General features: G+C 34.9%; 1 protein-coding gene across 3 annotated transcripts in view; it reads left to right on the top strand.

Annotated features, from left to right (window-relative positions):
- The first annotated feature begins 1,041 nt into the window (after positions 1 to 1,041).
- Ptbp2 (polypyrimidine tract binding protein 2) overlaps positions 1,042 to 27,616 on the top strand; it is a 43,356-nt gene continuing 16,781 nt past the window's right edge. For all 3 annotated transcript variants that reach the window (XM_013018302.1, XM_013018303.1, XM_013018304.1), the window contains exons 1-7: positions 1,042 to 1,070; positions 11,979 to 12,054; positions 18,513 to 18,685; positions 19,767 to 19,910; positions 21,345 to 21,509; positions 21,592 to 21,702; positions 26,082 to 26,277. In XM_013018302.1, coding sequence (XP_012873756.1) covers positions 12,033 to 12,054; positions 18,513 to 18,685; positions 19,767 to 19,910; positions 21,345 to 21,509; positions 21,592 to 21,702; positions 26,082 to 26,277 — 811 coding nt within the window. In that variant the 5' untranslated portion in view covers positions 1,042 to 1,070; positions 11,979 to 12,032. The remainder of the gene's footprint in view (positions 1,071 to 11,978; positions 12,055 to 18,512; positions 18,686 to 19,766; positions 19,911 to 21,344; positions 21,510 to 21,591; positions 21,703 to 26,081; positions 26,278 to 27,616) is intronic.

The raw sequence follows: 27,616 nt of genomic DNA on the forward strand, positions 1-27,616 counted from the left end.
CCCACCCCCCAATAATAAAACGAAGTGGTTGAGGGCGACATCAGTCACCCGGGGCCCAGGCCGACCGCCGAGGCCGGGCCCGGAGCGCCCCCCCCATCCCCCCACTGGGGTCGACGGCGGCCCTCTTTATTAATTTTTGGTGTTTTTTCCTTGTCTACTTTGGTCAGTTTCGAGGGGGAGGGGAGGAGGGGAGGACACCCCCCCCCAAAGAACCCAAAGGCAGAAGCGAGGTGCGTCTTTTGAGAGCCGAGGGTGGGGGGGGGTGCTGGTCGGATGCTGAGGGAGGTAACACGCAGGCCAAGGAAGAGGTGTGGACCAGCCACGGGCGCCCCACCGAAGAACTGACTGTTTATCTCACTGTCAGAAACGGGGGGGGTTGTGGGGAGCACTTGAGGACAGAATGACAGCTCGACTATGGGTATTAAGGAAGAAGAAAAAAAAAATAAACCCACACGGGGTCCCTTTAACCAAGCACAGCTGTTCAACTCAGTCTTGTCCAAAGTTAAAATCCGAATTTATTTTGGCCAAACCCAGAGGGTTTGGTGGTGTTTACAAAAGATACTGAGTAAAAGTTTTAACAGACCGAAGAAATCATCCTAGAACACTATCTTGAGAGATTGGGTGTTCCAGATGAAAACATAGGAGTTTGGAATCTATTCATCAAGATCAGCAGAGGAAACTGATCGACTTGAGCTTCCCATCCTGTTCTCTTACCCCTAGATTTCATTTAGAGTACTAAAGAACTGAGATATTAAATTGGTTACCTAGCATACTAGAATGGTAGGAATGCTATTACAATGTTTTGGGTAAAATCATTGAAAGTAAAAACGTTAAAATTATTCTTAAAGATTACCATGCGTTCCCCAACTTTGCTGTAGTGTTTGAAAGTTACTTGTAGTAAACCAAGGTGATTAAAAAAAGTACAAAGAAGTAACCACTGTGTCTGGAAGTTTTATGAATGATGACTCTGGAAACTTGAGTCAAGCACTGATCATTAGAAGGAGGTTAAAACTTTTGTTTTTGTGTTTTTTCTTTACAGAATAGTCACTGAGGTCGCTGTTGGTGTGAAGGTAGGAGGTTATGTTTGAACATAATATTACTGCTTATTACTGCTTCAGTGCTAGAAAGAGTAAAGATACAGTCACACAGCCTGCCTAAGGATACTAAAAATGTATCAATTAACAAGGATTGTTGAATATGTCATAGTGCAAGAGTTCAGTTAAATAGTTAACGAAGTGTTGTAGCTAACAAAACCTGTGCATGAAATATTTTAGTTTGTAAAATTAGAAAATCAACCATACTGTAAACTTCTAGAACTGATAGCCTACAAGAATAACATTTTAAAGTCACAGCAGTGCTCAATGCATGTTTTGTATTCATTACTCGTGAATACGAAATTATGTCATTATTTTTTCAAGGGAAGCAATGGTTTTAAGTAGATATATTTTTATTATTAATTTTTGTAATTTTATTAATCTAAATTTTTACTCTTCTATTTTAAGAAAATGAAAATGTTTTGTTATAGTACACATTAAAATGATTCTGAGCCTTAAAAGAAAGAAGGTTAGACAAAGTAGATTTGTGTCAGAAGATGAAGAGTTTTATTTATTAGGTCAGCCTTCCTCACTTCTTTGCCAAGGGAAACTCATCTTTTAAACTTTAGTTCTTAACACTTAACATCTTTCATTTCTTTGAATACCTTTTAATGTCCTGATACAGGTTTTTTCTTTTGTTTGTAAGCTTGTGGGTTCTTTCTGCCTATTAGAGCATGGTTCTTGTCTTTCACCAATTTTTTTTTTTTTTTGGCAGTATAGGGCCTTGAACTCAGGGCCTGGAGCTTTGAGTGTTCTCTACTAGACCCATGTTTCCACTCCTGCTTTGTGCTAGTTACTTGGAGATGTCCATCAGAAGACTTTCCTGCCCAGGCTGGGTTCATCCCCATCTGAGATCTTTTGGATCTCAGCCTCCTGAGTAGATAGGATATCAGAGGTTTAGCTTTTTAATTTCCAGAGCATGGCACAACAATGGGATTTCCTGTCCCTTTACCCACTTCTTTACCTGCTCTCCTCCCAAATGTGAATAGTCTTGGGATTGCTATGTACTTAGTCCAGAGAGGTTGACTGGTTGGGATGTTTTTAAAAATTCTTAAATTGCATCAATAATATGATAATTGTTTCTAGACTGGCGTTCTACCACTTGAGCACTACCTCTAGCCTATAGTTCCTTAGAATAGTTTTGGTGATATTTTTCTCCTGCTCAGTAGTGACCTTGACCCTTCTCTGTGTCTTCATATTTAGGTTTATTTTTTGAGTGTAGATGTGGGGCATAATAAGCTTCTGGGGAAGGACATGTTGGCATTAACATTTCAAATTGCGACAGTTACCGTATTTGAAACAGTAGGTATTTGAAATAGTAGCTTTCTTTTATGAGTTCTGTAAAAGAAGAAATGTTGAAAACTTCTGCAAAACAAAAACTCAAAAACTTGAGCTATCTAGTATTAGCAGATGGGAAGAGTTTATAGACAAGAAAGGAGTAGTTAGAAAAGTGAGGACACTTACACCAATGGGTCCAGATACGAGGGGTTGGTTTTACCAGTTTTCTACCTTTAGTTCTGGTATAAAAAAAATTAGTGATACAGAAATATTACCATGAAAGATTTCTTAATATAAAAGTTGAGGGCTGGGAAGGTGGCTCAGTGGTAGAGTGCTTGCCTTGCATGCATGAGGCCCTGGGTTCGATTCCTCAGCACCATATAAGCAGAAAAAGCTGGAAGTGGCGCTGTGGCTCAAGTGGCTGAGCACTAGCCTTTAGCTGAAGAGTTGAGGGACAGCGCCCAGGCCCAGCGTTCAGGCCCACAACCAACAACAACAACAAAAAAGTTTGAATAGTGGTCTTTTTGTGTATAATGTTTTTAGGATAATGGTCAAAATCTTTTACTTTGGTGTCAGACTTTTGTGTACAAGTACTTAAGTTTTGTTAAAAATGAAAAGGCCATTTTAAGTAAGTAGTACATGTGTGTTTGGAAATTTATGTGAAACATATTTCTCTTGACTTCCAGTTACATTTTTAGGTTTAATTTAAATTTTTAATTTTTTTTGAAATTAAAGTTATCTTACTCCACTAGGCATATTTTTTCTTATTTCTGCATGTTTGTGTCAATAGTCTGTTCTTTTTTGTTGCTCAGTAATATTACACTCTGGCATATAGCAATATTGAACTCTTCATGGACATTTGTGTTTTCATATTGAAGCTGTTGTAAGTAGTTCCTGTATGTCTTTGTATGGGCATATTTTTTGTTAAGAATGGTTGTATCATATGGTAAGCATATGTTTAACTTTTTAACTTTTTGAAAATTGCAGAGTTTTCCACAGTGATAGTACTATTTTACACTGCCATTAGCAGGGTGTGAGATTTCTAGTTCCTCCCCATTCTGTCAGCCCCATTGTGTTTTTTTAGTCAGACTTTTTGGGAGATATGAAGTGTTAGTTATAACTAGTGGGAGTAGTCCTAAGGTTTGAACTCAGGACCCTTTGCATGCTAGGCAAATGCTTTACCACTTGAGTCATGCCCCCAGTCCTACACACTTGGTTATTTTTCATATAGGATATCTTATTTGTGCCCTGGCTAGCTTGGGTCCTGATCTGTTTATACTGTGTTGACAGCCACTTGCCACCACATCCAGCTTTTACTGGTCAAAATGAGTCTCCTTGGGTTTCCCCTAGCTTCTGTTCTCCTTATCTCTGTTAGGACAATAACAGGCTGGAACTACCACATTTGCCTAGTTGTAGTTTTATTTTCTATTTGTGTTTGTGTGTATAAAATGATGAACCTCATCTGAGGTGCATTTTGACAAAGTTATTGTCTTCATTTTTATGTTGGTCCTGGGGCTTGAACTCAGGACCTGGGTGCTGTCTGAGATTTTTTTTGTACTCAGGGTTAGTGCTCTATCACCTGAGCTGCAATTCCCATTTCCGGCTTTTTTGGTGGTTAATGGAGAGAAGAGTGTGGGACTTTGCTGTCTGTGGACTAACTTTAAACCATGATCCTCAGATCTCTGCCTTATGAGTAGGTAGGATTACAGGTGTGAACCACCAGTACCTTGCTAGTTTATAATCTTTTGCTAAACATCTGTTTAAATCTACTCCTTTTTTGTTGGTTTTTCATAGTAAGGCTTCTATCCTTAGATTCATCTTATTTCATATCTCTTGATGTTACTATAAGTGATAGATACTTTTAGAAATTTAACTACAATAGTGGTAGTATTTAGAAATACAAATAGTTTTTGAATATTTTTAAAGATGCAAAATCTTTTTAGACATAGCATTTTAAAAATTCGATCGTATTTTCAAACTATTTATGTCCTGTTGTCTTTAGACAGTTTTCTCCCTTTTCTATTTAAGTACCATTTTTCTCTTCTCTATGACAGTATTAAGATGCTGAATAGAAGTGGTAAGATTGGGAATCTTTACCTCATTCCTCACATTAGGGAGAGCACTCATTGGTACTATTTTTAGTTTATCTTCCTCAACCATGATTTGTGATTTATACCAAACAAAAAGTTAAGGGAGGAATGTTATTCTAATAGTGTGCAATGTCTGAGGCTTCCACATGTTCATAATCATTTCATTGCTGTACATTCTCTCTCTTTTAAATTTTTAGTTTGTTGTGGGGCTTGAACTCAGGGTCTGGGCACTGTCTGTGAGCTCTTTTGCTCAAGGCTAGTGCTCTACCACTTGGAGCCACAGTGCTACTTGCAGTTTCCTGGTGATTAATTAGAGATCCTCATGGCCTTTCCTGTTGGGGCTGGCTTTGAGCTGTAATCCTCAGATCTCAGCCTCCTGAGTAGCTAGGCATGAGCCACCGGTGCCCAGCTCTCCAGTCTTTTTATTAGAGAGCCAAAAGAGACTTTTAGGAAGACCTTATCTACTTGGAGATGTAAAAAAATCTCATGATTTTATTTAAGTGCCATGAAGCTATGAGAGGTTACTTCTGGATAATAGGATATGAGTAGGTTCCATTATTAAAGTAGTAGTCTTAATCTGTGCTTTCTAGATAGGTTTGGAGATGAGAAGAACAGAGAGGTACATGAAGGAATGGCAGAAGTTGTGTGGATTAACTGGTATAAATTTATAGTCACTGCACAGTGAGTCAAATAATTTATTGTTTTTCTGTAAGAATACTGATCAACAGATGTTTATTATGCCCAAACTGCACCTAGCAAAACAAGTTACAACCACAACAAAACACAATTACTGTGTCTTCTAATGGAAGAACTAGTACCAAAAGTAGAAAAAGAATTTGGTCAAGTTTCTAGTTCTGACTGTTGAATTTATATTGGAGAACATACTGTATTACAGTTAGAGTATAATCAGTAAGTGTGGCTGTGGTCAGGTCTGCAGAATCAATATCAGTAACCAGTAAGAGACAGTTAAACCAACCAGAATGAGCGAGAACTTGTAGACTAAAAGATAATTCAAGAGGCAGAGTCAACCTATCCAGCATGTAGTTTTTATTAGACCCTGATTCTTTCCACTTTAAAAAATTCCTATAAAAATACTATAACTTTTATTTGAAATGAGAACTTTTAATAAATAAAATATTTGATCATAAGTTTTTGGTTTAAAGTATTATAGTTGTATATATTTTTAAAAAGAACCATTTTTATATAAGCTCTAAGACTTAGACATAGGAAGTAATATGCATTTCTGGAATTTATCACAACAGGAAGAGAAAAATGGACAGTGCTGTTATAATTTTTAGCTATGTGTTTTTGATGATAGCACTAATAATAACTTTGATACTATCATGTTAAAGATTCATGATAGTGTTATGAAAGGATTATTGTTCAGAGTCTCCTATGTTAACTTTTAGTGTTGCTGTTTTTAAAGTCAAAACAATTGTAATAAAGTATGCCTAAATACTCATATCCATTACCAAAAATATGCCTAAAACTAATTCCATTCTTTTGTTCACTTTAAGTCAATCTTGAGCTCCATATTTTTTGATAAAATATATTTGAATTTCAGGATAAGTTAAGGATGATAGCTTTGGCATCAAGTTGTGGCTTTTACAATTCTCCTTTTTATTAAAAAATTATAAAAGTTGTAGTGTATACAAAAGTAGAGGAAAAGTTGTTGTAATATACTCCTTTCTGTTGAGAATATTTTAGCATATCTTATGTTGCTTTATATCATCTCGAGATAACTTAGTATATATCTCTAAGTAATAAAATCTCCCTAGTGAAAATGACCGTGACATTGATACTATTGTTGTAATTAATAAAATTTAAAAAATTACTTAGTATTCAAAATGATTTTTACCTTTTATGTCAGAAACCAAGGAAAGTTAATGATTTAATTGACATCTCTCTTAAGTCTCTCTCAATCATAAATCACTTTATCCTACCCTGTTTTCTTGTCTTTTCTTTGTTAGGGGAAATAAGTAGTCTACCCAATATTCACTTTCCTGCATTCTGCTGATCATACTTCATTTTATGTACCTTATGTCTTCTGTATTTCCTCCAAATTTGTAGTTAAATGAGGCTTTATGAAGTACGGGTTTAAGTTTTAGCAATATTTTGCAGATATTCCCATGTGAATTCTTGGATTACCACTGCTAAGGAGCAGAATGTCTAGTTTTCTCTGTGATAACATTTATCAGTAGGTTGAGGTATTGTCAGCTTGATGGATTTATTACAGAATGCTCCCATCCTCCTTTCACCAAATAGTTTTTTTAATACGTTTTTTATTGGGAAAATACTGTACAGAGGAGTTAATACAGTTACATGAGCAAGGTAATGAGTACTTTTTTTTTTGGGGGGGGGTCCGGTCATGGGGCCTGAACTCTGGGCTTGGGCGCTGTCCCTCAGTTCTTCAGCTCAAGGCTAGCGCTCTACTGCTTGAGCCACAGCGCCACTTCCAGCTTTTTTCTTTTTTGCTTATGTAGTGCTGAGGAATCGAACCCAGGGCCTCAGGCTTGCAAGGCAAGCGTTCTACCACTGAGCCACCTTCCCAGCCCCAATAAGTACATTTTTTATCCAGCATTGTTGCTGCCTCCTTCGTTTTTCCCCTACCACCCCTTCCCTCCCACTTTCACAATTACACTTCCCTCCTTTGCCCCTCCCCTGCCTCCCCAACTAAATTGTAAAGTTTGTTGTTCAACAGTGTCTTGTACATCTCATTGTTACAGTGGGTCAACCTCTATAGTTTTTAGTAGTGAGTGATTGCATAATCTTACTGGTTATTCTAAAAAATGGTAGTTTTCCTTTTCATATATTAGGTGAATTTCTCTATTAGCTATTAAGAACTTCACGAACTATTTGGTAACAATGAAGTGCCTTTTTATAAAAAAAAAGCAGGGTAGATTTTCTAAACTATATTCCTGATGAACAGCCTCCATTGTAGCTTTTCCTTTTATTATTGTTGTATCATTGTGAAAGGTTCTAACACTAAATTGCCTAAATTGTTTCATCTTGATCCTGGTAGACCTTGGAATACTAGTAATGTTGAAGCAATTATACTTTTTTGATCCAGAGCTTTAATAAACTATTTTTGGAAAAGTACTGGTTCCATATTGTGAGTTCCTTTGAAACCATGATAATGCAGGGGGTGGGGGGGTTTCTAAAGTGCTAGGTTGTTATATTCCAAGACCCTTCCAGTTGATACAGTTAGCATTTAAAAAAAAAGCAGAAATCAATTATATTCCTGTTACTTCCAATAATACTTCAGGTTATACATTTTTTTGCCTATTTGATTTTATATTTGAGTTTTTGTACACTAAAAAGATCTTTAAAAAATGCTGTTTTTTAAGCATTTTTTTTAAAAAAAGTAATGTTAATATTATACTAACATTGTTATTAGCAGTCACTTTTATCTTTAGTTTATTCCGCAAAGCAAATATTGTGCAATTGCTGTGTGTTAGTTTATTAAAATAAATCTAGCATAGTGTGGAGATGCAAGGATACAGTTGAGACTAAACCAGATAAAAATAGTTAATAGCAAGACTGAAAATAAAAAAGTAAGCTGGGTGTGGTAGCAGAGGCAACGGTAGGCTAATCATGGTTCCAGCCCTGAACATAAACTAGATCCTTTCTGAAAAGCACACTTGCTAAAGCATAGAGGGCTGAGGTTATGGCCCAAGTACAAGGCCCTGAGTTCAGAACCCAGTACAACCAAAGGAAGAAGGACATCTCTGGTTTTAGCAGATGGTTTGAGTTGTTGTACTTTTTAGGTGTTTTTTTTTTTTTTTAACTTGTAATGAAAATTTCCAAAGTCAAGATTGTAAAGCAAGTACATTTAGAGAAGTCTGCCAGACCACTGCTGTGTAATCTATTCTGTGTTTCTTTCTCCTCTATTTTCATAATCCTGGGTTTATCTTGTCAGTATGTTCTTCCCATCTTCTGTGTGGCTAAAACAGTATGTCCAGTCTTAACTTCTTTTCACCTAATGATACACATCTTGGAAGTCACTGTTTCACTTTTCCTTCCTTAAGGCATAGTAGTCTGGTAGACTGTTTCCCCACATCACCATTGCTCTACTACAGGTTACATGGTAGTAAATAGCTTTGTGCATACTCACTTTTGCCGGTGTATTTTAAAAGCCAGTATTTCTTTAGAAAAGCTCCTGCATGTGGAATTCTGCTGGACCAGCAGGTAAATACACATTGCTGTATCTGTTTTTTGTTTTGTTTTGTTTAAGTGTAGAAATTACATTTTGCTATCTAGAAAGAATCCCACAGTCTGCCCAACAGAGTGTATTTGGAGTTTTGATAGACTTGATAGGTAAGTGGAGGGCATCCAAATGTAGTTTGGATTTGTCTTGCCAGAAGTAAGATTGAACAGATTTTGAACAGATTTTCAGTTTAAAGGTAATATTTACTTACTGTATTGAGAACTTTGCATGGTTTCTTTTTTAAAATAGAGTAACTAGCCTTAATTTTTGTATGTTTCTATTTGAGGTGTAGCTGTTGAGTGAAACATTTTCATGCACTGCTTTTAAGAAGTAAGCTATATAAAATGAAGAGAGGACAGTACTAATCTTTTTATACCAGTATTTAAAACATGTAAGTTCGAGTGGTTGCAGAATTGTATGCAATTTAAGGATAGTTTATTTTGGAGTGAGAGAGAACTTATATTTATTAAAATTGATGTTTGAATTTTGTTACTAATTTTTAAAATGTTAACCAGGGTTATCTGGCCAGAGAGATTATGATCCATATTTCCTTCTGTGTAATATTCCTATTCTAAAAATAATGTTGCTTTGTGTTGTTTTAAATATGTTGTTTTAAGCTTTTATAAGTAGATGACCAGAATATGAGAAAAATTCTTTGATTAGCTTTTTAGGTCTTATATCTCTTGGTCAATGAAGATCATTAAGTAAAACAGCTACATTTAGGGATAGCTTAGTTGTAGAATAATGCCCTGTTTTAGTACATACGAGATTTTTTCCCCCCATGGTGTTTTTGAACACAGGATCTCACTTTTGCTCATCTTCCTTGCATGGCTGGTGCTCTACCTCCCTGCCTCCAAACACAACCTGCTTGTTTACTGGTTGTTTTGGAGGTGAAGTCTCTTGGACTATTCTGCCTGTGTTGGCTTCAAGCCACTATCCCTGCTTTTCAGCCTCCTGAGCCATAGGCACCCATCCAAAAGTCATATTTATATATGCAGTGTCTTAAGTTCCTTAAGTTATCCTTATTCCCTCTGTTATGTGAACTGCTTATGAAAGTACTCTTCTGGACCTTTCTTTTGGTTGGTGGTTATTTGGGTTATAAAATTTTTTAACTTTAAAACTACCGTGATCTTTCTGTGTTGTTACTGGTGTATGTGTGGCAGAATTTTTGAGTGTGTATATCTAAGGATATTTTTATTGCTGGGGATGGTTAAGAGTACAGAATGTCACAGGATAGTAGATTGATTTCCTAGAATCAGTCTAATTTATGTCTCACTAATTAGTGCATGGGTGTTATAGATTGTTGCAAGAACTGTAAGTATTTAATTTGTTACTTTTTGTTAAGTCTAGTATTACTATTTATCTAGTCTTTGCATTTTCCTGATACCAGTGAGATAGACCTTTTTATCTTCATAGCAATTATGTTTCTTTTTTGCAAAATCATATGAAATGCTTGCATGTATCTTGCTTGGTAAAATTTTGTATTATTTAACTGCTTTTGTAGTTTTATTGAAGTATATATTATGTTTACTGATTTTCTGTTGGCTATTTTTGTTGGCAATATTTTCTTTCCAGTTGTAGATAGCCTTCTCACTGCTTAATGTTGAGAGGTTTTTTTTTTTTTTTTTTTTTGGTTGGTCATGGGACCTGAACTCTGGGCTTGGGTGCTGTCCCTCAGCTCTTCAGCTTGAGCCATAGCGACACTTCAGGCTTTTTCTGCTTATGTGGTGCTGAGAAATCAAACCCAGGGCCTCATGCATGTGAGGCAAGTGCTCTACCATTGAGCCACCTTCCCAGCCTCTTAATGCTATCTTTTGATGAGATGTATTTAAAAGTATGGACTTTTAGTAGTATATGTTCCATTTACATCTTATTCCTTACACATTTGAAGTTTTTCCTGTTTTGGATTCTTTTTGATTGACTGTTGCTTTGAAAACAGTTAGAAAAGCAAACTTTTTCCTATCAAGCCACAGTGGACACAGATGAGTTCTTTGACTACATACTAAAATAGTGTATCATCTTTGCGATTTCAAGGATTTTAGGAGTTTTCTAGGAAATGGAGATGAAACTACACACACACACACACACACACACTATAAACCTTAATAGATGTTAGGTTTTCAATGTTATTGATAGAACAGAAGTTTATTTTCTCATAAACAGGGGTCCTGTAGGAAAAGGAAAATGGTCATATCAGGCCAGTGTCTTTCATCTTATATTACTAATCACTAAGCTTTTGTTCTTAGGTGTAAGGTCCAATGATGATGATTTCTTCCTTCCCCTTCTTCCCCCCTCTCCCCCAATTGTTTTTTTTTTTTTTTTTGTCAGTCATGGGTCTTGAACTCTGGGCCTAGGCGCTTTCCCTGAGTTCTTCAACTCAAGGCTAGCACTCTACCACTTAAGCCACAGCACCACTTCCGGCTTTTTTCTTTTTGCTTATGTGGTGCTGAGGAATCGAACCCAGGGCCTCAGGCATGCAAGGCAAGCGCTCTACCACTGAGCCAACTTCCCAGCCCTCCTTAAGGATTTTAAGACATAATTCCATCTATGTTTTTGCAGAAATACTCTGTAGATTTGGCTTCAGCTTTCAATGTTCTAGTAACTGACATACATATATATATGCCTTCAAGTTTTGATGGATAAATTCAACTTTCCAGTATACATTTCTAATTTTTTGGGGGGGGGAGGGGTCAGTCGTGGGGCTTGAACTCTGGGCCTGGGTGCTGTCCCTCAGCTCTTCCGCTAAAGGTAAGCACTCTACTACGTGAGCCACAATACCACTTCCACAATACCACTTGGAGTTTTCTGAGTGGTTTATTGGAGATAAGAGTCTCATGGACTTTTCCTGCCCAGGCTGGCTTTGAACTGGGATCTTCAGATCTCAACTTCCTGAGTAGCTAGGATTACAGGCATGAGCCTCGGGTGCCTGGCTATCTAATTTTCTATAAAGACCCAGTTTATCTGAATGGATAAAGAGCTCTTTGGAAAGGAACAGACTACTTATAAGAAGGTCTAGATACTGTGTTTTTGTAAATAGCTTTAATGAACAGTTTTTGATTATGAGGCTTAGTCACTTTTCTTAACTGTGCTGGCACTTAAATGAAAAGGAAAAAAAGGGCATTTTTAAAACAACAAAAAAAGGACGAGAGCAATGAAGTTAATTTCTTAAATTTAGGAATTAAAAATTTTAGCCAGTAGTGAAATTTTGGGCAGTTTTCTTTTAGGAATACTAGAAAAGTTATTGTTAAGTAACACCTTGATGTTAATATTTTTTTAATTTAAAGTTATGCTGATTGTTTTGTTTTGTAGAGAGGATCTGACGAACTACTCTCAGGCAGTGTTCTCAGTAGTCCCAACTCTAATATGAGTGGCATGGTAGTTACAGGTAAGTGTTCTCTCCTTAACAGGCTATCATTTGCTATTTTATGCAGCAGACTATTATACTAGAATAGTTTTTATTTTTTAAGAGATATGTTAAAACTTTTAGGGTAAAAATAAGTGTATTATGTTCTAGATGGAAAAAGAACACCTCACATTGGTGACCATTAGACAAATAGCTTTTGTAGTATGATTGCTTAAGGAATTTTGTGTGTGTAGTGCTGAGGATGGATCTCAAGGTCTTACATTTGCTAGACAATCCAGTTTACCACTAAGCTATAAATCTCCCCTAAATAGTTTTTTTTTTTTTTGTACTGGTTGTAGGGCTAGAACTCAGAACCTGGGCACAGTTCCTGAGCTTCTTTTGCTGAAGATTAGCATTACAGTTAATGGAGCCACAGCACAATTCTGGCACCATTCTGAGTAGTTTATTGGAGACAGATGTCTCATAGACTTAACTGCTCCGGCTGGCTTTGAACCATAATACTCAGTTCTCAGCCTCTTGAGCAGCTAGGATTACAGGTGTAAGCCACCAGTGTCCAGCTTTGTTTGTATTTTAGTTGGTATAGAAATTATATGCATTTATGATGTTAAAAGTATGGCATTTTGATAGATTTATGCAATATGTAATGCTTAGGTCAGGGTACTTGGCACATTTATCAACCTAGCCTTTACATTTATCATTTCATGCTGCAAACACATTGAAAGATACTCAGTTTTTCTTTATGAGATGTGATCTCACTTTTGCCCAGTTGACCTTAAACTCCCAAGTCTCCTGTGGGAAAATTATTCATTTTTCTGTTACAAGTTTTTAAATCACAAAAATACTCATTTTATATCTCTCATATATTTTTCTTTTGCCTTTTGCTTTTGTGTGTCATTTGCTTTTAAGTTTTTCTTTATACCAAAACCTCAAAGTCTACATTTTAAACAATAAAAAAGTCTACAGAGTTGCTATTCTTTCTTTATCTTTTTCTTTGCTCCATTTTATTTTCATTATTTCCTTAGTTACTCACTGAAAAATTTAAAATGATTGATATTTAGAGTTAGTTTTTCTTTTTTAAAATAATTTTTATTGAGATTGTGATTATATAAATTTCACAATATTGTGGGAGAGTGATACTTAAAGTCACATGTACATTTTAACCTTCACAAGGCAAATTGTCATTATCATGGTCTATAAAGTTTGTGAATTCTATAAGCTTTGACAATACAACCATTTCTTCCACATTGAGTGATATGTACATTTCTTTCCTTTAGTGTAAGCTGTTCCCTTTCTAGAGTTTTCTTAAATGTTTCAAATACCTTGTTTTAATGTCTATGGTACACAAATGAAGTTTTTAGGTTTTACTCTTAGGGTTGAAAGTAAAAATTTTGAATCTTTGTTACTGAGTGAATTATAACCATATAACCATATACATTGATCTGAAACTCATGTTTTGTTTTGTTTTTTTCTTTTCCTACATACTGTTGTGAGTTACTTGGCTTGAGGAATGTATTAAGCAGTAAAAAGATCATATAAGGCTAGAAGACATTGATTAATGTAAGCATTGCTTGTGTCAAGGTGTAGGCACATTAATCCATACTTGCACATTCCTGACAATTCAGTTAATCAAAAATTATAACAAGATGTATTTACAGTGTTTACAAAACTGCAGGCCGTGCCTTTTTTTGTTTAAGTATTTGTATATAAACCAGTGATCAGATAGAATCAAATGTCTGTAACTGTTCTCTATCAGTTTTGATTTTCAAACAAAATACAGTGATTGATACTTGAAATATTTTCAAAGTATCTGAATACTTTGAAATACAGGCCTCTGGGTGAGTAACTGCTAACAGCCTGGGCCATTTACCACTCTCCCTGCAAAATCCTCAAACTATAACAAACATCAAGCATCCAGGATTTGTAGGGAAGTTTCCTGGAGAATAGGAAATCATACAGAGATTTTGGTGGAGGGCAGAAGTTGGTTTAGGGATTTGCTGCTTTCAGAATTTTGTGTGATGGGTAGGTTGCATGGATGTAGGTTGAGTATTTGCAAGATCTGTCCGAAATTACATCGATCTAAAAGATGTTTCATATGGTTGAGCAGTGCTCTTGAGACTTCAGAGTTCTGTTAAGTCCATTTTGAAAACATCTTGCACTCAGTTTAGAACACAGAAATATCAGAATTCAAATAAAAAGTACATATTTTGTTGCTGTTGGCAAAACAGAATAGCTCTTAAAGAAGACTAAGGAAGATGATCTTCCTCCATGTTCTATATCGGTCCATAGTTCCAGGTCAAAATCACATCATAATCACATCATATAATGGGGCAAATGTAACCTATAAACTGGAGAACAGATACTCAATAGAAGCAGACTTTTAAGGTCATATATGTTGGAATTAGAAAAGGAGACTATAAATATTTTCAAGCTATAAAGGAAAAGATTGAAATAATGAGTGAACAGATGGAGGGAGGTTTTAAGAGATAAAGAACTATAAAGACAGCATATAGAAATATTCTAACCCCCAAACACAATATTTAAAGTAAAACATGTTCAGTAAAGTGGAGACAACAGAAGAATGGTTAGTCTGCCAGAAAAACAAATCAATGTGTGGGACAGGTAAGCAGTCTACTGTATATGTAGTTGCTAGAGAATGAACAGAGACAATGGAAAAAGTAAAGTGCATATATATGTATATGTGTGTGTCATGCATACATATGTATACTGTATAAAATATTGTAATATGTATACATGTGTAATATATATCGTGTGTAATTGGATAAAACAATAGACAGCTGATAGCAAGAATTGATTATCAGAATAGATCTTCAGTATGATCATAATACTGAGTGAAGGCAAACATGAGGGAAGTAAGTCTCCTGATCATTGCCTTTCTGCTTTGGGATTTCTCAGCTTTTAGCACAGGAGAGTCAATCCCCGGAGTCCCTAGAGGTCTCAGTGAACTAAACAAACACATAAAGATTCAAAGGGAATCAAACACCTGTGACTTGTGGATAGCTGTCCTGTAGAAAGGAAGTTATTCAGAGATTTAGGTCAAGGACAAAGGCAGAATTTGATGTGGGGATTCGTTTTCTTCAGAATTTGGATTAATGGCTTAAAATATTTGAAACTGATTACCAAAAACTTGTAAAAAATGTATAGGCAGACTATCGCTGTATAATAATAAGATTAATAAACTCCCCTTATAGAATACATTTAAAAACACAGGCACATCTTTTAAAAAATATTTAAAACTATAAATAGCAAACCTTTAAAATAAGTGATGATCTTTAGATTAGGCATCTATTTCTAGTAGTACAGCACGACTAGAAATAAAAGCTATCTTTTCAGACTGAATTGAATAGCAGATAAAATCCCTGTCTTGTTCGATTTTGTTTAATGTATAAAATATAAATATCAAACTTTGTATTATGGGTTTAGAGTGTGTTCATGGCAATAGATAAGATAAATGGAATTTTATAGTGGTAAAGTTTAAAAAACTTTCGTGGTATTGGGATTGGAACTTTTTGCTCAATTGGATTTCTACCTCTGTCCCTCCCGTTTTATTTATTTATTTTAAAAATAGGGTCTTGCTTCTTGTCCATGCATGTGCCTAAGCCTCACTCGGCATCCTTCCACCTTCCTATTGCTGGGATTACAGGTGCACACCTTTGCATCCCACTTGGCATATTAGAGATGGAATCCTGGCTGTGCTGGTCTAGAACCATGATCTTACTGTTCTTAGCCACCAGCACCAGACTATACAGTTCAGACACACACACATACACATATGTATGTATATTGTATGTGTGCATTACATCTGTGTATGTATGCATTACCTCTGTGCATATATAAATATATATTTCTATGTATAATGTTTGAACTTAGTGAAGGCCTTGTATTTGCTGGCAGGCATTCTGCCATTTGAACCACATTCCAGCCCTTTTTGCTTTGGTTATTTTTGAAATAGGGTCTTTCTATGTTATATCCAGACTGAACCAGGATCATGTATATCTGGGGTAATAGATGTGTATCACCAAGCCCAGGTTTTTGTTTTTTTCTTTCCATGCTGGTTACTGGGGCTTGAACTCAGGGTCTAGGGGTATTATCCCTGAGTTTTTCCCCTGAAGGCTGGCGGTCTACCACTTGGGCTGTCACTACACTTCAGGCTTTTTTTTTTTTTTTTTGGTAGTTAATTGGAGATGAGAATCTCATGGACTTGCCTGTCCAGGCTGGCTTAAACCACAATCCTCAAATCTCAACCTCCTGAATAGCTAGGATTATAGGTGAAGCCACCAAGCACCCTGCTCAAACCCAGTTTGTATTGGTTGAAATGAAATGGATTCTGTTACCTTCTGCCTATCTTGGTCTGGCCTATCATGAGACTACCATCCTCCCAGGTTTCAGCTGCTAAGTAGTAGAATCCTATAGTTATTATATATGGCAAGGTTTCATATTTTACATGAAGTAATACAGAATTGATTCTTAACATACAAATATTCTGGTAACTCAGAAGTTGGATATTGAAATCTCACCTGATCTCTAAACATAAAGGCTAAAGGAAGTGTACCTAAAAGTCTACAAATGTAATAAAAATTGAAGTCTGATATTGTGATATTTTCAGCATTTCTCTTTTTCCTCTACATTGCTTTGGTGATTCTTTTGTATTTTAAATAGATTTTAAGATTTATATTCTGCTTGTTATACAAGACAATTGTAACTTGCTTCCCAAATAATAGGATACAATAGGGAATTTGAACAAATGATCTAGTGTATTAGAATTAAATTTCATACAGTTCTACTTGTATATTACCTATTTCATGTTTCTTTGATTTGATTTTTACTTTTGGTGCAGCTTTGGAATGAAAGCAACTAAGTTTGTTGATTGAAATATGTTAGCTTACATAAAACTCAAGAGTAAAAGAATAAGACAAGTTTGACAAGTTCGTGAGAGATTTTGTTGTACTATGTTATTAATAACCACAAAATATTTGGGTAGGTTACATGGCAAGATTAACAATTTAGCAATTAACAAAAGACTCTTTGTTGCAGATAAGCTATACTATGAATTGATTGCATAATCATTTTTATAGCATTGCCTTGTTTCATACTACTATTGAATATGACACTTTCAAATTAAAAGAAATAATTTCGCAGTAAAATTATGGCTTCTACTTATTGCCAACCCAGGTTTTCACATTTCTTTATACAGTGGTCCCTACTTGTGGCCCATTTTGTTTTCTGTGGTTCCAGTTGCCTTGATACCTGCTTTCTATGAAATGAAAGATTCCTGAAATAGAGAGATTTGAGGCTTGTGCTTTTGAGGGAGGAAAGTGGGGAGGAAGCACACTTGGGACGCAAGTGCTAAAGCACTTCAACTGTGCCTCAGTCCCTTAGTTCATGCTTGCCTCAGGCTGTGGTATTCCTGTCTTCCCAGTAGCTGGGATTATAGGTATGTACTTACATATCCAGCCTCAAAAATTCCTAAGTTTTAAGTGGTTCCTTCCTCTGGTGTGATAAAATATCTTGATGTCCCAGTTCATCTCTCTGGGGATAAAAATCAGCCCCTTTATCCAGTGTATCTATACTGCTGAAGTTACACCTGGTAGATACTTGCTGACTTAGTTAGTAGATTGACTCTCATGGGATCACAGTCCAAAATAGCCCTGACTGTAATTAATAATGGCTTCAGTGCATGCAGTTTTATTTCGGTATAGTTACAATTGTTCTATATTACTATCGTTCTAATACCTTACTGTGCTTAGTTTTTAAATTAAACTTTACCACAGGTATGTATGTGTATGTGAGAAAGCATAGTATATGGAGAATTTGGCACTATCCCTGATACCTTACGTACACTGGAGAATTGGGGATGGATTCTGCTTGCTAAAGGAGGACTTTTATGGTTTGCATAGTAAGATTTCATTGCAATGCAATTGGGCTCCTTTAGTCATTGGATAGTTTATAAATTGATTTTTGGCCCTTTTGCTAATGTTTCATTTTTGCCTGTGTTTTCAGAAATGTTGATGTAATAATCTTAAGTTAATTTTATGGCTTTATTCTTTTGAAAACCCAGATTTTGAACTTTTAGCAACTCAAATTTACTTACCTTTGATATTTTGTGGGTATATGTGTGCGCATGTGCACACGTGCACTGGTCTTGGGACTTGAGTTTTTTTTTCTCAAGGCTAGTCCTCTACCATTGCTCAACTTGTGGCATTTTGGCAGTTTATTGGAGTTAAGAGTCTCATGGACTTTTCTGACTAGGCTGGCTTTGAACTACAATGCTCAGATCTCAGCTTCCTAAAGCAAGGAATAATATAGCCTGAACCACTGGTGTCTTGCTTTTACTGTGTTTTAAAGTTATTTTAAGTCTCATAAGTTGTACAAAAATGAGGAAAATTAATATACTTTATGTATTAATGTATTGTACAAAATAATGTATTAATACGTAAAGACTATATTTAAATACCTTTCAGCCAATGGTAATGACAGTAAGAAATTTAAAGGAGAAGATAAAATGGATGGTGCTCCTTCTCGTGTACTTCATATTCGAAAATTGCCTGGTGAAGTGACAGAAACCGAAGTCATTGCTTTAGGCTTACCTTTTGGTAAGGTAACCAACATCCTTATGCTGAAAGGAAAAAACCAGGTATGCTGATACCATGCTAAACCCTAAACTATAGCATGTATGAAGTCACTGTCACCTCATTAAGGGTTACTTTTATGGCAAAATGTGGGGAAGTGTTACTCTTAAGTTTTTCTGGCAGATGTGTTTAGAAAACTATAGTGACCAAAACAAATCTGCATAGTTTTAAAGTTTTATCTGGTAAATTCATTTTTAAAAAGACTAATTTTGAAGAGTTGTTAGATGGTAGAAAATACAAATGAAGTGTTTCTTTCATGTGGTTCTATTTTACGGGATACTGCAAATCAGTAGGGGTGCTAGTACATCTATTCTTAGGGTTTTTCCCATGATAATATTTATCTGGAATTAGCAGATTAGTCATTAAATTTGAGTATCCAGTGGTATAACAAGCATGAGAGCTCAGAAGTATTAAGTTTGAATTTTTGTTATATAATTTTTGGTGATAATATTTGGAGGAATTTATGAACTTTAACATTTTCTTGAATATAATTAATCTGAAACTTAATTTCTTTGTCTATATTATGACTTTAAAAAATTAGATACCTTAATATTCTCTGGGTAAGAAGAATAATGCTCTGATGCTACAGAATTTTTATTTTTTGTAGCTTTTATTGATTTGGAAAGATTGGTGACGTGTGGAAAATCATAAGTGGAATGATGCAATAGTACTTACTGTTTTCTTCTGTGATTATCTTTATTTGTATTCTTCAACTTCAATAGGAGATTTCTAATTTTACTTATTAGAACTCGCCCTGGGCACTATCCCTGAGCTCTTCTGCTCAAGGGTAATGATCTACCACTTTGGGCCACAGCACCACAGCTCCATTTCCTGGTTTTCTGGTGGTTGATTGGAGATATGAGTCTTACAAGACTTTCCTGCCTGAACTGGCTTTGAACCCTGATTCTAGATCTCAGCCTTCTAAGTAGCTAGGATTACAGGCGTGAGCCACCAGTGCCTGGCTTACTACAACATTTTAATGTAATTTAAGATTATATTCTAGATATTTTTTTTAAATTAGCTGAATAGATCACACAGGTCTTTGAAGTTAATTAATACTATTAACTTTTTGCTGTTATTTTCCAGGCATTTTTGGAACTGGCAACAGAGGAAGCGGCTATTACCATGGTTAATTACTATTCTGCTGTGACACCTCATCTTCGTAACCAACCAATTTATATCCAATACTCTAATCACAAAGAATTAAAGACAGATAATACATTAAACCAAGTATGTATGAATGAGTACAAAATAAAGTACCCTAGAACATATTAAGAATCTTATAATGCATTACCAGAAAATCAAATTCTTAACTATTCAAAAGATGCTTTTATCAGCCTCTTGTTATATTAAGATTTTTACCCATGTATCCCTAAAGTATTACATTCATTTACAAAAACTTGGTGTACTTTATTAGTTTAATGTTCCAAATTAACATTAGAGGAATTAATTTAGAGATTTTGTAAGGAACTAAAAATGGTGTAGAAACTAGAACTGGAGGATGTAAACTACCAGTAGAGCACAAATCCACATGGACCAGTACCTAATAACAAAACAAAAAATCTTGATATAAAATGACTATTGTGGTACTACCCATTGTCCTCATTACTCTGGGGACTAAAGCAGGAAGGAGCCCATTAGTTCAAGAACATTTTGATCACCATAGAATATCCCTTTTTAAAATAAAAGAAAAAAATTAGAAGAAAATTTGATTCTTTTAAGGCAAGGGTTTATGGTGGTGGTAGTTCAATGATCGGGGGTGGGGGGGTGAGGGGGTAAGAAGATGTGAGTGGTATGAAGAGAGAAGATTAACTTAGCTGTTGTGTAATTCCTAGAGGTTCTCTTCATCTTTTATTTTTCACTCTGGTTAATGTCATATCTTAATTGGAAATACCTTAATATTCACAAGAAACACTAATGTATTTTATAGCTGACATTAGATACTATAAAGCATGAAATTTTCTTCCTGTTATATTGAAATTTTCCTGAACATAGTAATTTCTGTCCTGAAAATTTAGGTTTCAGAAGTTAGCATTAGTATGAAAAAGATACATTTTTTTCTTTGAAAAAGACATTTTTAATCATTGTATTTATCTGTAACAGTTATATTAGATATTTCTAATAAACTTAACAGTCTTGTTGCCATGTCCCTCTATTGTGGAGCAAATTAACCTTTTTATATTCTCTAAAAGTTTGTTACAAACATTTTGATGATTAATAGTTCTATAAAACTATAGGTTTTTGTTTTCTTTATTTTTGATTTTTGCCAGTCCTGGGGCTTGAACTCCGGGCCTGGGCTCTGTCCCTGATAGAAGCTAGCGCTCTATCACTTGAGCCCCACTTCTGGCTTTTTCTGAGTAGTTTATTGGAGATAAGAGTTTCACAGACTTTCATGACCATGCTAGCTTCCAGCCATGATTCTCAGACCTCAGCTTCCTGAGTAGCTAGGATTACAGGCATGAGCTACCAGTTCGAGCTTATAGTTTATTTTTTGAAGAGTAAGTTATATTGTCTTATCTTTGCTTGCTCAAGTTTGGTACAAGCTTGCATACCTGCTTTATAAAAATATAGATAGAATACTTGAACTGCAGCAAGGTAGTGTAATGTAAAAGTATAAGTGGAAATAATAGGTGTGTGTTTAAACTACTTATCTTTTATTTTCAGCGTGCTCAAGCCGTTCTTCAAGCTGTGACAGCTGTTCAGACAGCAAATACTCCTCTTAGTGGCACCACAGTTAGCGAGAGCGCAGTGACTCCAGCCCAGAGTCCAGTACTTAGAATAATTATTGACAATATGTACTACCCTGTAACACTTGATGTTCTCCACCAAGTAAGTTTAATTTAATTTGCATGGTTACGTGTAAAGTGAAGAAATAATAAGCAGATGATATTTTATTTTAATGTTTCAACAGATATTTTCTAAGTTTGGTGCTGTACTGAAGATAATCACGTTCACAAAAAATAACCAGTTTCAAGCTTTGCTTCAGTATGGTGATCCAGTAAATGCCCAACAAGCAAAACTAGTAAGTTTAGAGCTTCCTCCGAGATGGTGGCTGTTACTCTGATTGACGCATGGTATTAATACTGGTACAACTTACACATACAGAATTTTGTATCATTAAAATATTGTGGCTTAGTGGTAGAGTGCTTACCTAGCATGCATAGGGCCCTGGTTCTATTCCTTGCTACCACATAAAAATAATTTTAAAAAAAACTAAAAAACCCTTGATACTGAGGTAAAAATGCTTGTTTTTAAGAATAATTACATCTGAAGTTATTTGTAACAGGCTTACAGTTAATTTGTTCTAATTTTGTGCGTGTATTATACAGTGTACTTATAAGATTTTAAGTAGTTTAAGTTTACAAGCTAGTAAACTTACTTTGAAATTTTTAATCTAAAATTTTGTTTTTGAGATAGGTTTTTATTGCTATATATCAATATTGTAGTTCAAACGTAAGGTAGCCTATAGTTTAGCTATATTAAAAGAGGTAAAATGTTTCCCTGTCATTACTATTGAAAATTATACACACATTTGCTTTCAACTGTCTAAATCTTTTTGTATCTTAGTTTTACTTTTACTTTTCCCTGAAGCCATTAAAAAAATCATCAACTCATTATGATGAAATGGTTAAGTCACATATATTATTTACTTTTGTATTACCTCTTTTTCTTCATTTCATTCTTTTACTTTTAGACTATTGATCTCTAGTGCTTTCTCCAGATTGTGATTATTTTGATTGTTAAATCACTGAATTTCCACCCTCAGTACTCATTTGGGGAATAAAAATAAGCAGTTTAAGATTATAGTAGTAGTAGTAATAACATAATTGTGTAATAGTTACAGAGTACTTTGAATCTTTTCTGACCCTTACTCTGTGGTGTACAGAGAACAGGTTTGTGTTGTACCTTTGTTACAGAAGGATGCTAAGACTTAAAAAGAAACACAGTTTGGAAGACATACTGTTTCGGTCTGCCTTTCAGATAATCTATTTTACTAGTATTATTGCTGTTTATTAGTTCTCAGATTGTATAATTTGATATTATTGACAAGTTGAACATCTTTTCGCACTCATTTTTTCCACAGAGTACCAAGAATGATCTCAATAAAGTCATATTACTTCAGTTCCCCGTGCACCCTTCAAGACATGCTGTTTGTTGTTAGGAGAAAGTCTAGTCATTCAGATGGCTTACAAGATTAAATCACTTCCTTACTTGCCTCTCTAGTCTCATTTCCCTCTTTTAGCTCTCTTGAAGTTTTTTGTCTCATTTCTAACTTCTTTTTCAAGTATCTCTTCTTAGAGAAATCTTACTGTTTCAACCATGTTATATCTTTATAATTGTTTGTTAAAGGTATGTTATTTTCTAAGACTATTTTATATATTATAATTTGTATTTACATTGCAGATACCATGTCTGCTTTGTTCTACATTTATTGAACACTGACATTTAGGATGATAATCTGAAGTCACAGTTAGTAGCCTTTCTTATAGAAAGCAAGTGATCTCACATTAATAAAAGAAAATACCTTAATACTTTTGAAAATTTTTCTTGATGTTTATTTGCTGTGTCATACTGGTAAAAGATAGATGCTTTCTTTTGGCTTTTTAATATGGCTTTCAAATTTTTGAGGAAAAAAATTGATGAAGTTTTTCAGATTTATAAATAGCAAAATATGTGTTATAACCCCTTTCCACATGGGAAAAGGAAACAAGTCTTTTTTGCCTCTTTTTTTTTTTTGTCAGTTATAGGGCTTGTCTTTTTTGCTTTTGTTAGTAGAAATGTTAGCTTTCTGAAAGACTTTGGATAATGACACTGGCTTTTAGAAATCTGTGCATATGGTATTTTAGCCTACCAGTCAGTTGTTATTATTAATTCCTTTCAGGATTTTTCTACAACAGTAAAAAGAAAAGGTAAAAATATTTGTATCAGTAAGTTCATATCATTTTCTTCTTACAGAATATCAATTGCTTTATGCAAATTTTTGAGAGACCTAATGGAATTTTGCTTTCTTACTCTAATTTTATTTTGTATTTTATCTTTTTGTGCCAGTCCTGGGGCTAGAGCTCAGGATCTGGGTGCCTTCCCAGAGCTTTTTTTTTTTTTTTGCTTAGAGCTAGTGTACTATCATTTGGGTCACATCTTCATTTTGAGCTTTTTGGTGATTAATTGGAGATTGAAAAAAAAAAATCTCAGACTTTCCTGCTCAGGCAGGCTTCAAACAAAGATCCTTAGATCTCAAGTCTCTTGGCTAGAATTATAGTCACAGGCCACTGGCAACTGACTAAATTTATTTTTAATTATCTTCAAATAAGTTGAACCAGAGGGGTTCTAATTCAACATGTCAATTTATATGAATAACTTTTTCTTGTTTCTCCTCCCCCCATGACTGGCACTCAAAAATCATTTATCTGATGTTTGCTTTTGCTCACTGGCTGGTGCTCTATCATGTGAGCCACACCTTCATTTTGATCAGTATGTCACCCCTTCCTATCTACCTGAACCCCAACCCTGTCCCCTCATGTTTTCTAGTTCCATTTTCACATCTGTACATTGAGTATTATGTCTTCGTTATTTCTCTCTCCATTAGTCTAAACTTCCACTTAAGCTCTACCTCCTTCATAGAAGACATGTTTGACATCTTAATTGTTTTTTTTTTTTAGCATTTAGAACTAATGCATTCCATATGCATATGGATGAAAGACTGTGGTTAAAAACAGTAGTTTTAGGAAATTCCTGAATAATCTACCAATGTGAACTTTTATATTGTAAATAACTGGCCTGGAGTAGTTTATTAGTATTGTTAACTTAATTTTATGTTTTCGATATAAAGCGCCTGCAAAAAAAAGCTCATTATGTAAGTAAATGGTAAAAATTAAGATAAATTATGACTTATTTTTAATCTACATGCAGTTACTCATTTGTTTGGTATTTTGTGTTAACATCTTGACTGAATTTTGATTTCAAATTTTCTATGAAAACTTTTACTACTTTTGTTTTCTTTTTTGGTTACTGTCTAAATTTTTACAGTAAAGTACATTTGGGTACATTTGAAAGGTCCTGTGAATTATCTTGAGCTTTTCCTCTCAGAAATCTGTGCTGCAGCAAGATGACTTCATTTCTGATGGATGTACCCCAAGACTAGTTTTTGTTATTATTTCCTGGGTTTTATAAATACAAGGGCTTGAAGTTAACTTTCATAACTTTTTAAATTTGATTTTTGTTCCTGCGTTATTTGTGTTCATCTTACTTCAGCCCACTATTAACAATGCCTAGATTCTGTTTCCATGCATTCTAAACTCCCTTTTTTTTTTTGCTTTCCTCTGCTTACAATTTTAGTTTACATCTTATTGGTTATTTCTCAAGATTGTATACATTTTGTATAGTAGTATATTTTATACCTACATAAAAATGTAAATTGCTTCTAGAGAACTTTGTAACAATTGGAAAACTTACTGTGATTAGTTTAGCAGTCTACCTCAGTATTACTTAGAAATAGCTTTCAAATGACTTTATTTCAGGTCTAGTAATTTCTAAAAGTACTGTTAGAATTAACCTAGACATTGTGGCACAAGGTGAACTCTTCTTTTACAAGGTATTTTCTTTGGTAAAACTGAGTTTCTGTGTGATCCTTTATATGATCTTATAACACACCCTGAGAAAGCATGACAGCCTTTAATCATTCTTGTTTTCCAGATTGAGGAAGGAAGAGTTAGAGCTCTATAATGTGCTCTAAGACTGGCCTAATTGATTCTGGGTTTCAAACTCTACACCTGACACTCTTTCTAAAATTCTAGCAGTTTTTTGAATACCATTGGGTTTGCTGATTTAATCAGTGTATTCTAATTAAATTTGACTATTTTGTCTTAAGATAGTAGTTTTTGCCTGATTATGGGGAATTGCTGTACCTTATAATGATAAATTTATTTGGTTTGAGACAACCTCCTACAGTGTGGCATCCACCAGTACTTTACCTTATCAAAATCAGTTCATATATCCATTGCCGTGCAGCAATAAGTATTACTGTGTAATAAAGTTAACTTTATTGCCCTAATTAGTAGAGAGCTTTCCAAATTCACATGCAACTCACTAATTTGAAGAATATGATGTCAAATACATTGGTGTCTAGTTTGCACATTCCTATTCTGGCAGAACTTACACATGTGTGACTTAACTAATTTTTTAAAGCTACTTGCGCTTTTTTTAAGGTTATAAAAGTGTCAGTATTGATGATGCCATGGTTATACTTTGGATCAGTTTTTAGTTAAAGAAGATAATCCTTGATGGCAACTCCATCTCCAGGAGGACCAATCCTGTATACATGTGAACCTTGAATCGTTTACTCTTTTTGCTAATTCTTATTCTGTATTTAAAATGGTTGATATGCTTTATTCACTTTTACAGGCCCTAGATGGTCAAAACATTTATAATGCTTGCTGTACACTAAGGATTGATTTTTCCAAACTTGTGAATTTGAATGTAAAATACAACAATGATAAAAGTAGGGATTATACCCGACCTGACCTTCCATCTGGAGATGGACAGCCTGCCCTGGACCCAGCCATTGCTGCAGCATTTGCCAAGGAAACATCCCTTTTAGGTATGACTTTTACTATTTCCTGTTGTGCTAAATGGGAAATTGTCCATAATTCCAGTAAGTATAATGAATCTTTTTTTCTTTTACCACCTCACCTTTTTTCCCATACCACTTTCCCAAAACAAAGAAGAAAAATCTAATGAAAAAATACTGTTAAGTTTGTAAGGAAGTACTTTGTGCTTTAAGTTTCATATTACACTGTTGTGTCTATGTTTAAATCTTATGTAAAATATATAGTAAGAATGAGCATGTGTTATTGTGTTATTTTTCAAAGTATATTGTACCCTCTTAAATCAGAAAAGTTTTCTACAAAAATGCTTTCCTATTCCTTTGCTTTTTGCCTTATTATTTACTGTGTACTACAGTGGAGTGTGAGAAGCCTGATACAGGATAATTGATGGAGTCATGATGAAGAGTAAAATGAAATAAAGTACTTGGCTTTGAAAGGAGTATGAGGAAATTGATTCATAGGTTCAGGTAGAATTTTAACAGTGTCTTTGTGTTTTTCTTTTTAATGTGTTTTTCTTTTTAAATTTGTTTTCTGATGTTTATAAGATTAAAGTAGGGTATCTATGTGGAATCTAGTTGTAATGGTAGAAAAACTAGCTCTTATTCTTGAGTTTATATCCATCATTTTTAAATAGTTAAGTGAAGTGGTATTAGGGAGAAAAATTCTTTACTGACAGAACTTGTCTTAATAGAAGAAAAAGAATCAACATTTTTGTAGCTGCTGTGAGATCTTACATATTCTGCTAAAGCACTTGGTCGGGTACATTATCAGATTTTTAAAATACTGATGATGGCAAGATTTTTCAGTTTCTGGGGTTCAGAATTTCAAGCAGTTATTGAGGAAACATTTTGAAGGATAAGATGCCAAGAAATTCTAGTGTTTAGCATCAAACATGGACTGTACAAAATAATAATTAGTCAATTGTACCTTACACATTTTGGGTATTTGCTCATTTGGTAGTATTTGTTTAGATCCTAATTGAAGACATACTTAAAACTTACCTGGGGGCTGGGAAGGTGGCTCAGTGGTAGAGTGCTTGCTTTGCATGCATGAGGCCCTGGGTTCGATTCCTCAGCACCACATAAGCAGGAAAAAAACCGGAAGTGGTGCTGTGGCTCAAGTGGTAGAGCGCTAGCCTTGAGTTGAAGAACTGAGGGACAGTGCCCAGGCCCAGAGTTCGGGCCCTAGGACCAGACCCCCAAAAAACAAAAACAAAAAACTTAACTGGATTCTTCTCCCAGAGATTTCCTCATTTTTAGCTTGCTTTATCATGTTACTCTTAGTTTTTCCAGGGTATTACTGAGTTTTTGTTTCTGGTTTTGTGTTGTTGTT

Source organism: Dipodomys ordii, unplaced genomic scaffold (assembly GCF_000151885.1).
Source record: "Dipodomys ordii isolate 6190 unplaced genomic scaffold, Dord_2.0 Scaffold39, whole genome shotgun sequence".
In the NCBI taxonomy this organism is placed as follows: Eukaryota; Metazoa; Chordata; class Mammalia; order Rodentia; family Heteromyidae; genus Dipodomys; species Dipodomys ordii.